Source organism: Anabas testudineus, chromosome 15, assembly GCF_900324465.2.
Source record: "Anabas testudineus chromosome 15, fAnaTes1.2, whole genome shotgun sequence".
Lineage (NCBI taxonomy): Eukaryota > Metazoa > Chordata > Actinopteri > Anabantiformes > Anabantidae > Anabas > Anabas testudineus.
This window is the reverse complement of record NC_046624.1, coordinates 16,402,928-16,417,598: the sequence shown is the minus strand read 5'-3', so window position 1 is coordinate 16,417,598 and position 14,671 is coordinate 16,402,928. Positions and strand designations below refer to the sequence as shown.

General features: G+C 38.9%; 2 protein-coding genes across 3 annotated transcripts; one reads left to right on the top strand and one right to left on the bottom strand.

The window, feature by feature from the left end:
- Nucleotides 1–3,467: 3,467 nt before the first annotated feature.
- On the bottom strand, nucleotides 3,468–10,700 carry nphp1 (nephronophthisis 1). Of its 2 annotated transcripts, none has more exons than XM_026353693.1 (20): nucleotides 10,445–10,700; nucleotides 9,750–9,811; nucleotides 9,466–9,526; nucleotides 9,143–9,276; nucleotides 8,864–9,074; nucleotides 8,449–8,550; nucleotides 8,034–8,158; nucleotides 7,707–7,755; nucleotides 7,511–7,598; nucleotides 6,798–6,892; nucleotides 6,548–6,676; nucleotides 6,279–6,353; nucleotides 5,933–6,043; nucleotides 5,730–5,812; nucleotides 5,397–5,473; nucleotides 5,145–5,244; nucleotides 4,917–5,029; nucleotides 4,762–4,835; nucleotides 4,518–4,562; nucleotides 3,468–4,364 (listed from the first exon to the last, which is right to left on the bottom strand). In XM_026353693.1, the coding sequence occupies exons 1-20, from the start codon at nucleotides 10,508–10,510 to the stop codon at nucleotides 4,086–4,088; spliced, it is 2,079 nt and encodes a 692-aa protein (XP_026209478.1). In that variant the 5' UTR covers nucleotides 10,511–10,700; the 3' UTR covers nucleotides 3,468–4,085. The 2 variants fall into 2 exon arrangements, with proteins under 2 accessions (XP_026209478.1, XP_026209477.1); XM_026353692.1 differs by having other exon boundaries at nucleotides 8,022–8,158; nucleotides 10,445–10,699.
- A 485-nt stretch (nucleotides 10,701–11,185) lies between these two features.
- Nucleotides 11,186–12,698, top strand: zgc:65997 (SDR family oxidoreductase). The gene is made up of 4 exons (XM_026354061.1): nucleotides 11,186–11,522; nucleotides 11,760–11,937; nucleotides 12,058–12,152; nucleotides 12,262–12,698. Exons 1-4 carry the CDS (start codon nucleotides 11,196–11,198, stop codon nucleotides 12,451–12,453), a joined length of 792 nt encoding a protein of 263 aa, XP_026209846.1. The 5' UTR covers nucleotides 11,186–11,195; the 3' UTR covers nucleotides 12,454–12,698.
- Nucleotides 12,699–14,671: the final 1,973 nt, after the last annotated feature.

Here is a 14,671-nt window from a genome sequence, read left to right as displayed (position 1 = left end):
CTGTTAATATGAGATTCTCCCAAGACACAAAAATGCGATGTAGTGGACTGATTAACGTTAAAAGGGGACACACCCACTGCTTTATGGAGCTTCAGCTTCGTCAGCTCATCGTTTTGGTTAAACATCTATGAGCAAGGTTAAGTGGACTCATTTCATTTCAACATCTCGGTGTCGCTGATCTTTGTCTTTGTAGCAATAGATGACGTCTCCAAACCCACATTGGCAGAGCATCACAGTACACAACACTTTTCTTTATTTGACAGAGTAAATATTTATTATTATATATTTAGAAAACATGAAAGCGACTCTTACAAAAATGACTCACGGCACAGTATAAAAATTAATGTGCGTCATCAAGTCAAAAAGCGTCTCACAAGAAACTAGCCGTCATTTGGACACGTTAAATATAAAGTATCAGTGAAAATACAGTTAGCTGTCAAGTCATGAACTGAAACACACACACAGATTAGTCTTTAACCTTAACGTTGTGTGTAATTTGATCTCATAGCCATGTTCTTTCTAGTCATTTCGAAACGGTGACTCACAGGTTCAAAAGCACAAATTGAAAAGACTTCATTCAAAGCTCCGCTCTCATTGTTATGAACCTTATTGTTAGGATGCTACATAAAATGTGAAAGTTAAAAAACACACAAAGCTTCAAAGTGGCGTACAACAGATAGAACTACAGAATTTATAAGGTTGTTAAACAGAAAATCTGTTTTGTATTAAGAGAATTTGCTGTTTCCGATTGAGATAAAGCATTGGTCAAATGTAGTCATGTAGTCAGGTGATGAAACTTTAAAAGCTGTTCAAATCAAGAGCGAGTTACACTAACAGTGTAAACGTGTGTTATTAGTATTCAAAGTTAAACTCATATCTTATACACAGGCATACGGTACACTGTACATGCTGCACAGTCTGACTGACAGGTGACCTCTGCACACACAAGAAGAAACACCGTTGTGATGAGCTCAAGAGATAGAAGCTCCAACGTGTGTGTGCATGTTGTTCATTTTGTGACAAGACACCGCTGAGTCGTTGACTGTTGGTGTTGAATCGACACAGAGAGACATCCGCACACAGTTCTGCTAAACAATAGCTTCTGTATATTGTGACGAGTTTTAATCCCTCAGCCTGGAAACCATCACGCTGTGTTTGGCAGTTTGACTGGACGAGACACTCAGAGACAAAAGCAGAATCCGACTAACTCATTCTCTCCCACATAACTCGCTGTCATCCTGTTGTTGAGTCGTTGTCTTGCTGCATCACCCAGAATCTTCCTGTAAGAATATTTGATTAACTGGAGAATCGATTTTCCCCTCGGTGATGTGTAGCTGGCCCACAGATCTTGATGCTTTTTCACCTCTGAGATGATGTTTTTATGGAAGCAGTGTCCCTTTTACATCACATGTAGGAAGGTTACTGTCATTCTGTCATGTACTAAAAGCAAATGGAAACTGTTTTGAAATATTCTCACACACCCTTTTTTCTTCTTTGGATTGTTCCAGGGAGTCAGTTTTTACCATGCTGACATCAACCAACTTCATCATGGTCTGTTCAGTTTGTCTCTGGTGAAAAGTCTACTGTGTTGTTGGACAAACAAAAACTGGTCCATGTCCAGACATCACATCACAGAAAGCATCACCACTCTCTCGTGGGATGCTCTGCTGACATATTGATGGCACATGATGCCGCCGTAGACCTATTTTGTGATGTACCCTTACAGTCCAGTAACCTAATGTATTTTAATAATGGATGAATCTTCACCTAAACAACATTTTCTGGTTTCCTAGATCATCTTTCCAGCTCCAACCTACAACTAATCCCAGTCACTGCCTCTTTCCTGCTCCCCCTCTTCTTCTTATTCCTCCCCCTCAGATATTAGTGTTCTCTACAGGTCTGACTCTTTCCAGATGAGATTGCTCAGGACCTGACCTTTCTCAGTGTCCATACAGTCCAGATACAGGCTGTTCAGTCTGCAGCCACAGATTTAAAGAAGGAGCTTTCAGAGGCTCCTGTAGAGTTATTCTCAGTTCCCACATCCTTTTAATTTTATCTGCAGATTCCTTATCTGCATTGTACACACACACACACACACATACACACACACACACACCTCTGAGAAAACTTTAACATTTAAACTCAAATGAATTATCATCATTATTAATTCCCTTATTATTAGAAACCTTGTCATCTATTTGTCACTTGTTTCATGTTGAGGTCCCCTGCTATCCTGTGAACAAGGTGTGAAACAGGTTCAACTAATCACTCTCTATTCGACAACCGTTGATAAAATACATTTTGACAAATGGTTTGTAGCCAAGACAAACACGGAGAAAGCCCATCAAAATACTCTCTGCACTTTACTGGTCAATTTACTGCGGGCGAGGCTTTAATCAGCGGACACCAAACAAACCTATCTGGTTATCACAGCTGATGCTTCTATGTGCAGAAACGGTTTCTGTCCCAATTCATTGCTCAGAGAGTTTCCCCCCTGTTTTGTTTCCCAACCCTCAGATATGATAACAATGACCCCGATGGAAACCCAGTTTCACAACTCTAAACAATGCTCACTGGTCATCACACCATGGCAACGGCACAGGAATGAGGAAATACCAGATATACAGTATTATTAACCAGAAACCCCCAGTGTGTATGTGTGTGTAAGTCACACACACACACAACACGACTTAAGTTCTGGACCTGAGAATTTGAAGCTTGATGCACACCTCAGTTAAATATAAGGTCTAAGGGGCAGAGGTTAAGCCGTGGTTTAGTTTTCGTTTTAGGAGATGCTGTTAGTGGATCCACAAACTGTAAGTAGTACAAACATGAGTGGGCGTGACATGATGGGTGTGTGTACACATTTGAAGCTACCATGAAGTGGTTAGGTTAGGAGAGACAGACTACTAGATGACTAGAAACGCTCAGGTCCACAAGTAAAAAAAAATCGAATTCAAAGTCATTACTGAAAAGAACCATTAACAAAAGGATGTTGTGTGTCCTGCTTTATGTGTCTCTATGACTGTATATATAATTTTAGGGTGCATCTTTGTACCACGATGGTCACAGCAGAAACAGTCTAACAATGTAAATACAGAATTTTCAAATGTAGTTATAAAAAATGAATAAATAAAACTTTTGTGTCTGTTTTATTCTCACTTGCCTTAATGTAAATCAAACAGACGTTACAGGATGAACTGTTGTATCACTGATAGCATCTTCCCAACAATAAATTCTAAAGCTGATGGACAATCTGAGCCCGTCTGCACCCAGACTGATCCAGCCTCTCGTTGCTCCTGTGCTTTTATACCAGGCTATAAACAGACGACAGCAGACTAATTATTAACTCTGAATAGTGTTCCTAAGCCCTGTAACACTACACTGCACACACACACACAAAGACACACATGACTGATGTTGAACTAATGGGTGGAGATGAATGGAGCAGGTCAGCGACCACTTAGACGGCTTCAACAGAATTTTTATTACACAACAGAAGAAAATGTGGCAATAAACAGCAGTATCAAAAGAAGCTAATAACGTCACTGTTTGTTGTACTGTCACAGAAATTCCCCCTTATTATTTTAACGTGTTTTAGCCTTCACTACAGGAGAAGCAGAATTACTTCTGATTAGATAAGGGATCTTTGTTGATAACCCTGCCATTGTCCACATTCTCTCAACATTTTTTTTCACACCTCTTCTGGCAAATTAACAGCCTCTACAGCCATAATCACTGTCTCATGTAATCAAAAGGCACACAGAGACATTTTTTGTCTATGTACTTTATGTGCTAGCACATAAACTGAGACCACTTTATTTCTGTCACAATTCACAGTTGAGGTAAGAAGTCTGTTCACTGTTGCAGTATGTACTTTAAGGATAATTATGGTGATATTCTATATTTTCTTATTGTTATTAAACCCCATAAAAGACCAAAGCTAACAATGAACTGATGCCTGTGTTTCCAAAGTCTGATACAAAGCCCAATGGTTGTCCAAAGAATATTAAAAACACATCAGTGTCAGCCACAGACAAAGTTAGAAAGTCAACTGCCCCTCCCTCACTGTGTTGATGCTGGCATTACCGTGCCACAGTGAGAAGGTCAAAGGTCAGCTCTGTGATATCAAAGGCAAGATGTGGGTGCATGGGATCAACAAAGACCTCTGGACCTCCTGCTTGGCCTGTGGTGTGCTGGCTGTGTTTGAGAGAATCCAGGATGCTGTAGATGACTCTGGCCCGCTGCTCCTCTGAGGGAGGGTCTGCCCAGCGATGACAGGGGAGCGAGGGTGAGTGAAGGAGGAAATAGACAGATGATAGGTAGACTTTAACAAACTCCTGTTTCAGATAGGTCAGGTCTCTCTGCAAACACACAGGGAAGAATGATGAATGTTTTAAAAACACACACTTGATCAGTGGACAAATGCTTACACACAAACCTACACGCCAACAACAGATTGCTCATACTGACAGCACCCCCTACTGGTCTGAACTTGTATCAGTACACAATCTCACCTTCTGTGCTCTGCTCATATTGGTCTCAGCATCCAGCCAGGCACTCTGAGGAAAACAAATAATATCATTCATATTTATTCAATTACTGAGTGATGTTTTTTCAGGATTTAAACCTAGTTCAGGTGATTTTAGACATTTTTAGTGACTTTTTTATCTAAATAATTCCTTACAGTTAAGGCAGGAATGCTGAACACTAGTATTAACACTATTGATAGTGTTAATACTTTTGGTGAACGCTACTGACCCTGAGAGCATCCAGCAGGTCTGGTTGGTCCAACAGCACAGGGAAGGTGGAAAGTATAGGACTGCATATCAGGTCTGAAACAGGGACAATTGTTAAGTATTAAGAATGGTGAAAGTCTGTAATTTGGAAAAAGATGTGCTAAAGGTGTTCTTTACCTGCATTCTGCATAGTAGGCCTCTCCATCAGTAGTGTGTCAGCTAGTAGCTGTCGGTGTAAAACCAAGAGGTGGATGCAGCTCACACAGTGCAGCAGAGTGTCGGGGAGGAGACTGAAATGGAAAACATAACTGTCACTAACATATATAGCTCATCTAATCCGTGTGCATAGGTTGAGATGAGCTATAAATGCCTTCAAATAAACCAGTTTTTTGCTGCTACTCCCACCTGAGCTGCGTTCTGGATCGACTGTTGGTTGATTTCAACTTTACAATCAACTTGGGCTGACGCCTGGTGTGAAGCATCTGCTGGAAAACACCAGTGGGAGCTGAGAGGAGAAGGGTTTTCCCCACATCATCATAATAACACAACAATTTAAAATTTATTTACACGAATATGTAAATTCATTAAATCACAATGAAATTAAATGAAATGCAATTAAAAAGGTAAACAGTGTTGACCACTGCTGTGTCTTCTTACATGCTCTGGTGATTGAAGCCTCCACTGCGACATCCTTCTCATACGGAGTGCCACCATTTACTGGCAACTCATATGTCCTGCACACGGTTCAGATTAAATTAGATGTTAAAGAAGGTAAGTGTGGTGGAGTTCCTTTTCACAAGAATTCATTTTTATACTGAACATGTATAAAGAAAAGAAAGAATACATTTTTATGTTTAAACAACTATGTATATCTAAATCTATAGTAGACTGTGTGTGTGTGTGTGGCTGGTTGCATAAACAAATACATATAAAAACACTGTTGTTGGCATTGTTGCTTAAAACAGTCTGTGTGTATATACACGTGTGTACCTGTTTGGGAGTGGATTTCCAGTGTCATCTGTCAGCTTGAGGAAAGCCCAGCCACAGCTCAGGTCGCCTCTCTCACCTGTAGACTGAATCACACACATACAGAAAGATCAGACAACTTTTTTTTGTTTTTCAATCACAACAAAAACATATAAACAGTGGTTTTCCTATTTAATAATCACTTGTATGTATGTTTATATCCTTACGTTCCGTATAAAGGTGACTCCCAGTTCAAACAGGATACCGAGGTTAGGGGATGCAGAATTGCAGCGTAGGAAACAATCTCCATCCAGGAGGGAGGGTAGGATACCTGTCATCTGGAGCAAACATACACACTGGACATTTAAGTTCAAGTTTAAGCTAAGATTAAATTCAGTGCTGTTTCATTTTGAGCGTATCAGGCATTGTTTGTATAAATTTTCAGTTACATCTTAGTCTTAACCCCCTGGTTTTAAGTTCAAGAAATAGCTTGAGCACAGATCACATAACCTGAACAGACAACAAAGGGAGGTCACAGTTTGTAATTTAGTGTTTGTGACGCTGTAAAAATACCCTCGGAGAGAAGGTCCACGTCTTCGGGCTTTTGGAGTTGTAGGATGCCCTCACTGTGTGGATATTACTTAACACCTGAAATACAAACAAAACCGAAAAAGTCTGGACTAGAAAGTAGAATAAAACATTGAATCTAAACAATGTATTGTAACTGATACTGATATTTTCTCTTTTGTCAAAAATGAACAGGAGTTGTCTAAAGTATGATATGCTAACTGGATAAGCTAACAAACCAAAACGAAGTTATGTATTATTCTTCCAAATAATACCTGAGCTCCATCAAAGGCACAGAGGCGGATGTGTCTGCTGAGGACCTGAACTCCAACACCGGGAGTAGGAATCATCCTGCAGCTCCACAAAGTGAAACAAACACAAATCCTGACCTGTCGAGCACGAACCTGCAAGAAAAAACATTAATTGTACAGTTGTAGCAGAAATCTAAATGCTGTGTACTGTGACAACTTTGAAAACATCAGTATTATTCACCAGATCGACTGAACAACACACAGACTGACTTACCCTGCCAGAGTCTGGGTCCAGAAAGAGGTCTCTAAAGGAGAGCTGTGACTGGCTGAGCTCAGGCTGAATGTAGTGACTTGCTGTGTATGTTACACCTTGAAAAAGACAAAACTGGTTATGGTTTAGCTTTTTAATCAACACTGGATCACAATTTTGGATTGTGTCGTACTTCTCTCACATGCACAATTTTCATACATGTAATTGTTTCAGGCAAAGTGCAGTTGCAAACCTTATTGGATTAACTGTGTCACACATAAGGAAAAAACCTATTTACAGCTAATAGAAGGTATTTATTATTCATAATTATGAATCTCCACGTACCCCTATGTGGAATTATTCAATTAGCAATCAGTCTTTATCAATTTATAAATTATGACACATCTTTGTTACTATTTGAAAACATGAATGAAATGGACTAAATGTCAAGTTCAGTGTCAAATTCATAACTTGTTCGTTGAAGAAGCAACACAGTACATCAGTACAAACGCTTCTACATGGTGAATGTCCATATTTGTCTATTCCAGATGTGTGATCTTATAAAAAAGTATCAAAAGTACAGGATTATAAAATAGCCTTAAAATAGCTGATTAGCCTGTAGTGTGTTCTGAGACGCCACGTCATGATGTGAATAAATGTAAAACCTGAAATAAAAAATAAAAAAATTAAGTCTGAGTGTGTGTGTGTGTGTGTGTGCATAATGAGGGTATAATGACCTTCCTCCACCAGCAGTTTATTGAGAGTTGATGGTCTGAATCCTGAAGGTATAGCCCCCATGGCAGAAAGCACATCTGTTGCATCAATCTGTCAAACACCACACAAACATATGGTAAAAATAATGTATAGTGAATACATAATATGTGTTATAGGTAAAATAGCAGCAGCATCACTGTATAGTATGAACAGTTTTACCTCAGTCAGAGCCTTTCTGACTGTGGACCAGTTGGAATGTGGAGCACCACTGTCAATAAAACAGAGACCAGTGATAAAGTTACTACAGTGTTATTACTAGTTTCACAGCAACATTTAAATTGTTAATATTTGCTGGTTGTTGGTCATCAGGATAAATCAAATAAACAACAACAAATAAACAACTAATTCTGTTCCCAAAACCACAGAGACTCTCCTTTTAAACCAAACACTCAGATCACTCAGACACAGATCCAGAAACATCCGGAATCTAAATGTCAGTAAACTTGATAAATAGTGCAGGTTAAAAAGTTGAACCTCTTTTTGTACCATCCATCATCAGTCACTTCTTCGCCCTCTTGCTCTTCCTCCTCCTCTGATTCTTCTTCTTCAATTTCATCATCACTGTCAACATCTTCCTCATCATCTTCTTCATCATCAACACCAGAGCCTGTCTAAAAATGAGGGCCCAGATATTCAGAGTTTTCGCATCTTAAAGTAACACTTCAGTTACTTGACATTTAAAATTGGATCTTATCTTGTATATATGGGCTCGTGAAAATATAATAAAATATAATTTAAAAAATATTTATTTATAATGTTTCTACAATGTCTGTACATTTGTTATTTCTGTGTAATTTGTGGAAATTGTGTTTATTGTGATAAAAATGAGGCACATAAGAAATACAAATGTATCTACATCTATTTGTTCAGCAGTCAAACCTCCAGACAGCAGCTAGTGTACCTTGAGGTAGTTTTTTGGCACCACTCCTCTGTTGCCTTTAGTGTCCTGAGCTAGCCACCATCCATCTGCTGTCTTCCTGATAATCCTCAATATCTCACCCCTCTTAAAAACAGCAGAGAAATGAACAAACCATTTACATTTACATTTTGGGACCTAAAGAATTAAAGCCCAAATCATGACAATACATTTGAGAAAGTGTCCGTCTACAAAAGAGAAGAAATGTGCTCAATAATTGCACATACGTCACCGCTTACACTTTGTGTCTTTTTCAATGTTTTCTACAAAACTTACAAACTTGCAACTCCAACTGAACTCCGGCTCCTAATTTTAACCACTTTTATAGATCTCAGCGTATTGTTGTCATGTAGCCTCTCTATACATTGTGTCTTAGTATCTGAAAAGGGAAATACTTCACCTGAACAGACAGGTCTCCTTCCTGTTGTGCTTTGAAATCACTGAGCACTGTGCAGATATGAGGATCTGGATGCAAGGGCGGTTTTGCAGTTCTTCTCTCCTCTTCATCATCACTACTGCCATCGTTATCAACATCATCATCTTCCTCATCACTACTGACTTCTTTATCATCTGAGTCATCATCATTCACACTATCTTCCTTTGACACATCACTGTGGAAAAAACAAGGTAATGTAAATAGATGTTTTCAGTAAGATATAAATCTAATGATTTTTCTGACCCTGTAGCAGCACTGGGTCCTGGTGGTGAGAGCTTCAGGGAGAGTGTGTTCAGACGCTCCAAGATTGTCTGCAGCCGTCTTTCCTCTTCCTGCTTCCTCCGATCATAATTTCCCACCGGAGCCAGCTCATCGGCCTAACAGGAAATTGAACAATAAATTATGATGCCACAATGATAAGAAGAATTGACAATGGTCTAGCAGTAGAACAGTTTGCTCACAACTTTTGCCATTTATCTAGAAGTTGACCTTAACATTTTATAACTTATAAAAAAGGTTAATTGGGCTTCAGGGTAATTCATAAATATACTGACCACAGCACTAACCTTTGTCAGTTTCTTCAGTGTTTTTAGTGTCTTCTCTGCTGATGTCTGCAGTTCTTGACATCTGTTTGGAATTGGACACAATATGCTAAAATCAAGCCTCAAAGGACTACATGACAACAACAACTAGAATCAACAAAATCCTAACAGGGTGAAAAGGACAGAGCAGAATGAGGTCATGTCCTTTGAACTAGCTTTAGTGCTAGTCCAGTTGAGGTCCCTAGTCTTAACTAGTGTTACACCACTAGTGTGAGAAGCACTGCTGTGGCTCTGTCAGAGCTGTTTACCTTCTAAATGTCTCTTCAGTGGATCCGACCTGATTCTGCACATCCTTCACCAGGCTGTCAACCTGGGTTCGAAGAAGAAAACAACACTGAATACAAGACTGTTAACACCAATGTGTATCTGAACTTCAGAGCCTAGAAACTGCTAACTTTAAACTAATTTTACAATATATATACTTAATGATTTGTGATGCAAATTACTGTTCAATTTATAGTTAAGTTAAGTTACATTCTCTAAATGCATTTATTACCAAAAAGTTTCATCTATGAGTCATTTGAATGAAAGAAAAATGCAGAACCAATAAAGATGCAGGAGGAAGATTTAAGTCTTTTTTAAAGAATGCATTTATTTCTCATTGATTAAGCTTTTTATTAAACAAGCCACAGTTTGTTTGCCTTATGCCATTGTTGACATTTCAGCGTGTGTTTTAGGAAATTCTCAAATTTCATATATGTTTACTTTGCTCAGTGAACTAGACTCATGGGCATAAAACGAAATAAAAAGCATTATTATTCTGTGTATTGGCTCAGAATGGGCTCACAACGACCAAACGTGATTAATTTATGGTCTGTTGTCTGTTCATACGTTGTACTATGTTAGCGCTATAGCTAGTTGACAGCTAACTAGCTAAGTGATTCCAAACTAACTCTAAGACATCACAGCGAAAAACACACATGCAATCGGTCTTCAAACAAACCTGATTTGTGATTTCGCCCACTTCTTTTTGGACAAGTTGCAGCGGTCCTTTTCTTTTTGGTGGCATTCAAACGGCGTTTTAAGTGTCATGATCCATGTGTTAGCACATAACCTAGCTAGCTGACTGACGCTACACTCCACTGGTCGCTAGGCAACCGAGTTCTTCTTTAGTGTTGGACTTGACCACATTTGTTAAATTACCTTTAATAACTTCGCTATTAAACGTTGTGTATTAACTAGTTGTATATACAGTTTACTATATTTTGTGAAATATGTCATGTATTTTAATATTTCATATATATTAATCTATCTAACTTCCTTCCTGGATTTTATAGGCCGTGTTAAGCTACCGCCGCCTACTGGACAGGAAGACCAAGCTGCAAAAATAAAAGTCTGCTCAAGTTCGTTTTTAAGGTTAAATAAATGACTAAAGTTATATATTTCCCATGATAAATCTCTAAATAAAGTTTTTTTCTCATAATCTAATTAATTTACAATTGTATTATGCTGTGTGCGCTATTAAGGCATTGTAAAATCTAGGTAATTGGAGAAAACATTGCAGTATTGTTCCACATTTCATTCCATTATCAGTTGTATTAATTGAAATGCATAGTATAGATATATAGTGATTAATAAAAAATCAAATATTGTCACTAAAGGTTAATTTGTCCTGTGTGGTGACGTTTTTTGCCGCTCTTGCTCTAAATAACGACTTTTCTGGTGGAACCTGAAGGCAGCAAATATTGACTGTCATGGCTGCCCCCGTCGCCCTCATTCAGGGAGCAAGCAGAGGACTGGGGCTTGAATTTTGCAGACATGTCTTGAGAAACAAACCCCTCGCAGCTGTTATAGCGACATGCCGAAACCCGGACCGAGCGGCGGAGCTGCGGGGCCTGGCCGGGGACCACCCGGGCAGACTGACGGTCCTCAGGCTGGACGTGAACCGGGAGGAGGACGTCTGTGCAGCTGCAGAGCGGGTGAAGGAGACTTTTGGTGGAGTGGATCTACTCGTCAACTCCTCTGCAGTGCTTCACCCTTCTGGGAAAGGAGAGACCAGCCTGAGAGATGTTTCTGCACAGGTCTGTCACCTGCTGCCACCTGAGACTTATTTTATTTATTTATTTATTTATTTATCTGACTTCCACTCACCTGAGCTATTGGAACTCTCATTCTCATTCATTCCCTGTTTACAAGTTGTTTGGATTTAATATTTTCTGATTGAATTGATGCATCAGGCAAATCAAATACAGTTGTTTCTTAAAGGTGCTTTATTCAATTCTTAATCTGTCCTGATTCACTCTTTAATTTCCATTCAGGGCCTCATTTCAACGTTGATGACTAATACAGTGGGTCCACTGGTTATGGCAAAACATTTTGCTCCCCTCCTTCATCAGGGTGGAGGTGGTTTTGGTCAGCAGCCCGTAGAGAAACACAAACAGCACAGTGGTATCATTGTCAACATCACTGCCAAAGTGGGATCCATCGGTGACAACGGTAAGTGCTGAAGGAGAATTTATAATACCTACCGACGTGATGCAGACTGTGTCACTGCTGAAACAAATATTTCCCCCATGCATTTGTGTTCGTCTGCATTTTTCTCTCTCTACCCTGCAGGCCTTGGGGGTTGGTACAGCTACAGAATGTCTAAAGCAGCTCTCAACATGGCCACAAGGAATCTGTCTATAGAGTTGGGACGCAGTCGACCTAAAGTAGGCTCTAGTCTTTTTAGTTTCATAAATGTGTAAATATGATTTTTAAGAGTCAACCCACGGCTGCTGACTTATACAGAGCTGATAAAGTTGTTTTTGACTTTTCCAGGTGGTGTGTGTGTCCTTACATCCAGGAACGGTAAACACAGATCTCTCCCGGCCGTATCACAGGAATGTCCCAAAAGACCAGCTGTTCAGCACAGAACGCTCTGTGAAGTGTCTGATGAGCATCATAGACGCACTGAATATGGAGAAGACTGGCAAGGCGTACAGCTGGGATGGGACTGTACTTCCTTGGTAGAGTCAATATGACCTCTTGTCCTGATGCTGAATCTCTCTGTACTGTCCAGAAAAGTCACTGTAGTAGATTCCAGGTGGAGTCAAAGACCGACTTCACTCACTACCTCAAAACCAGCTGAGGTGCTGAAATCATCTGTTACATGGATGTTGTGTCTAATGCCATCACATTTAGGCCTTATGTGGTGGAAACATGCCACAAGCAGAATGCTGATGGCTCATTTTGGTAATAAAACTAAGATTCAGGTAGTTTTTGTTTCATTGCTTGCAAGATCAGTTTATATCCATGTGTTAAATATATATTAACATTACTTATATATGGTATTTATCCATTTAGCTATAGAGCTATGGAGTAAAGAATATTTCCCAAAATGTCACCAAAGTTTTCATATATTTCTTGTTCGATCGTTCATGCCATGGTGTTAGATAAAAGCATGTAGTTTCACAGCTTTGTGCTGGACTAAATATTACAGACAGTTATATGGTTAATATTTATTTCTGTTTATGCTGATTTGAGGTGTATCACACTGAAGTGGCAAACAAGTCTCATCGGTTACGGCAGGTCTTTAATGTTTTATAATTGGATTTCACCTGCGTCTGCTGTCTTTCCCTGAGTTTAAGGAGATGTTGCAATTACACCTTGCAGGTTTTTTAAGTGTGTCACATCCTCTGTGAAAACGTTGAGAGGAAAAAAAACATTTCATATGTTGAAAATAGGTCGTATTAATTAACAGGAAACAAGGAAAAGGGTTATGTCATATCTGAAACCGTGATATTTCCTTGTAAACGGATACGTCTGGGAGCAAACATGCTGCACCTAATGATTATAACTATGAGGGAGAAGAGTAGGTACTGACTTTTACTGGACCTGAGAATCTATTCAGCTATTAAATTATGGTCACAAAACTCTCACATTTCTTTGAATTACTCTGAGCATGAGCACTCCTGCTACAGGAGAGTTAATTATTAGTTACCACAAGATGGCAGCATCTCAAGAGTCCCACTACTCACAGTTATCACAAGTGCAGTTTTCTCTTAAGTGGATAAATGACATTATAGAAACAATGATAGGTAGAGTTTTCAACATACTATAATACTCCCTCAGTGATTGTAGCCATGTCTGCAATAAGGAAGTCACAATCTACTTTATTTTACTCTTTATCATATTGATGATTCTTATACTACTTCAGGTAACTTCCATTGTGTCTGGTTAACTATGATTATATAACAAAATGAAGGTTACTCTTTTACGCATTACGTAACTTGCACAACAGCTTGTGATTCCTCATCTATTTTATCAAATCAGTGGTGGAAGGTAACTAAGCACATTTACTTAAGTGGTTGTACTTCTTTATTTTGTGCTACTTCACAATTTTCCTTTCACTACACATGAATGGTAAATATAATTTTACTCCACTAGATTTACCTGATAACCATATTTAGAAGTTAGTTTTTAGATTCTGATTAACAATATAAATTACATTAAAATCTTAGGTTATTGATCCCTGCAGCATGAAAAGTAATTCAATATAATCAATAAGTTACCAGTTGCAACATTAAAGGAATGAACACATGAATGCAGCAGTAATTATAATCCAGTAATGTCATATTAAGAGTAACTTTGAGTATATTTGACTTTAAAATAATGTGACTGCCGGACTTTGACTTTTAGGAGTATTTCTACACTGTCACAGTGATACTACTACTAAATGAACCGAGTACTTGCACATTAATGCATCATTTGTACTTCTATACTACTTCATCTATAGTTTAACATGTGGTGTATGTGGCTTCAGATGCCTACAGGCCTGCAGCATTCTTGTTTGCTAGAGCTCCTTGTTATTGTTTGTTGTTTGACCTTTGAGTCGTGGCTGAGCTCTAGTTAATCTCTCTAATAACAGAAATAAATCTTAATATCAGTGCAACTTGATGCATTAAATAAAGGGCCGTTTCTTTGATATGGTACTATATTTTATTGTAAGCTATTACACAACAGTGGTCAGAGTCACAGACACAGGCTCTGCACAATCAAAGATTTCAGTACAGTCTATTCCTGCTGTGCTTTTGCATGCAGCTATGTGCACGCTGCATTTGTTTCTTTCCTTACTGGTACATTAACTGGCAGCTTTGTGCACACATCACTGCGGGGTATGAGAATGACAGCGACCAGTGACGCTTATAAATAGAGCCCACAGCTGCACACACTGTGTAAATACACGTTA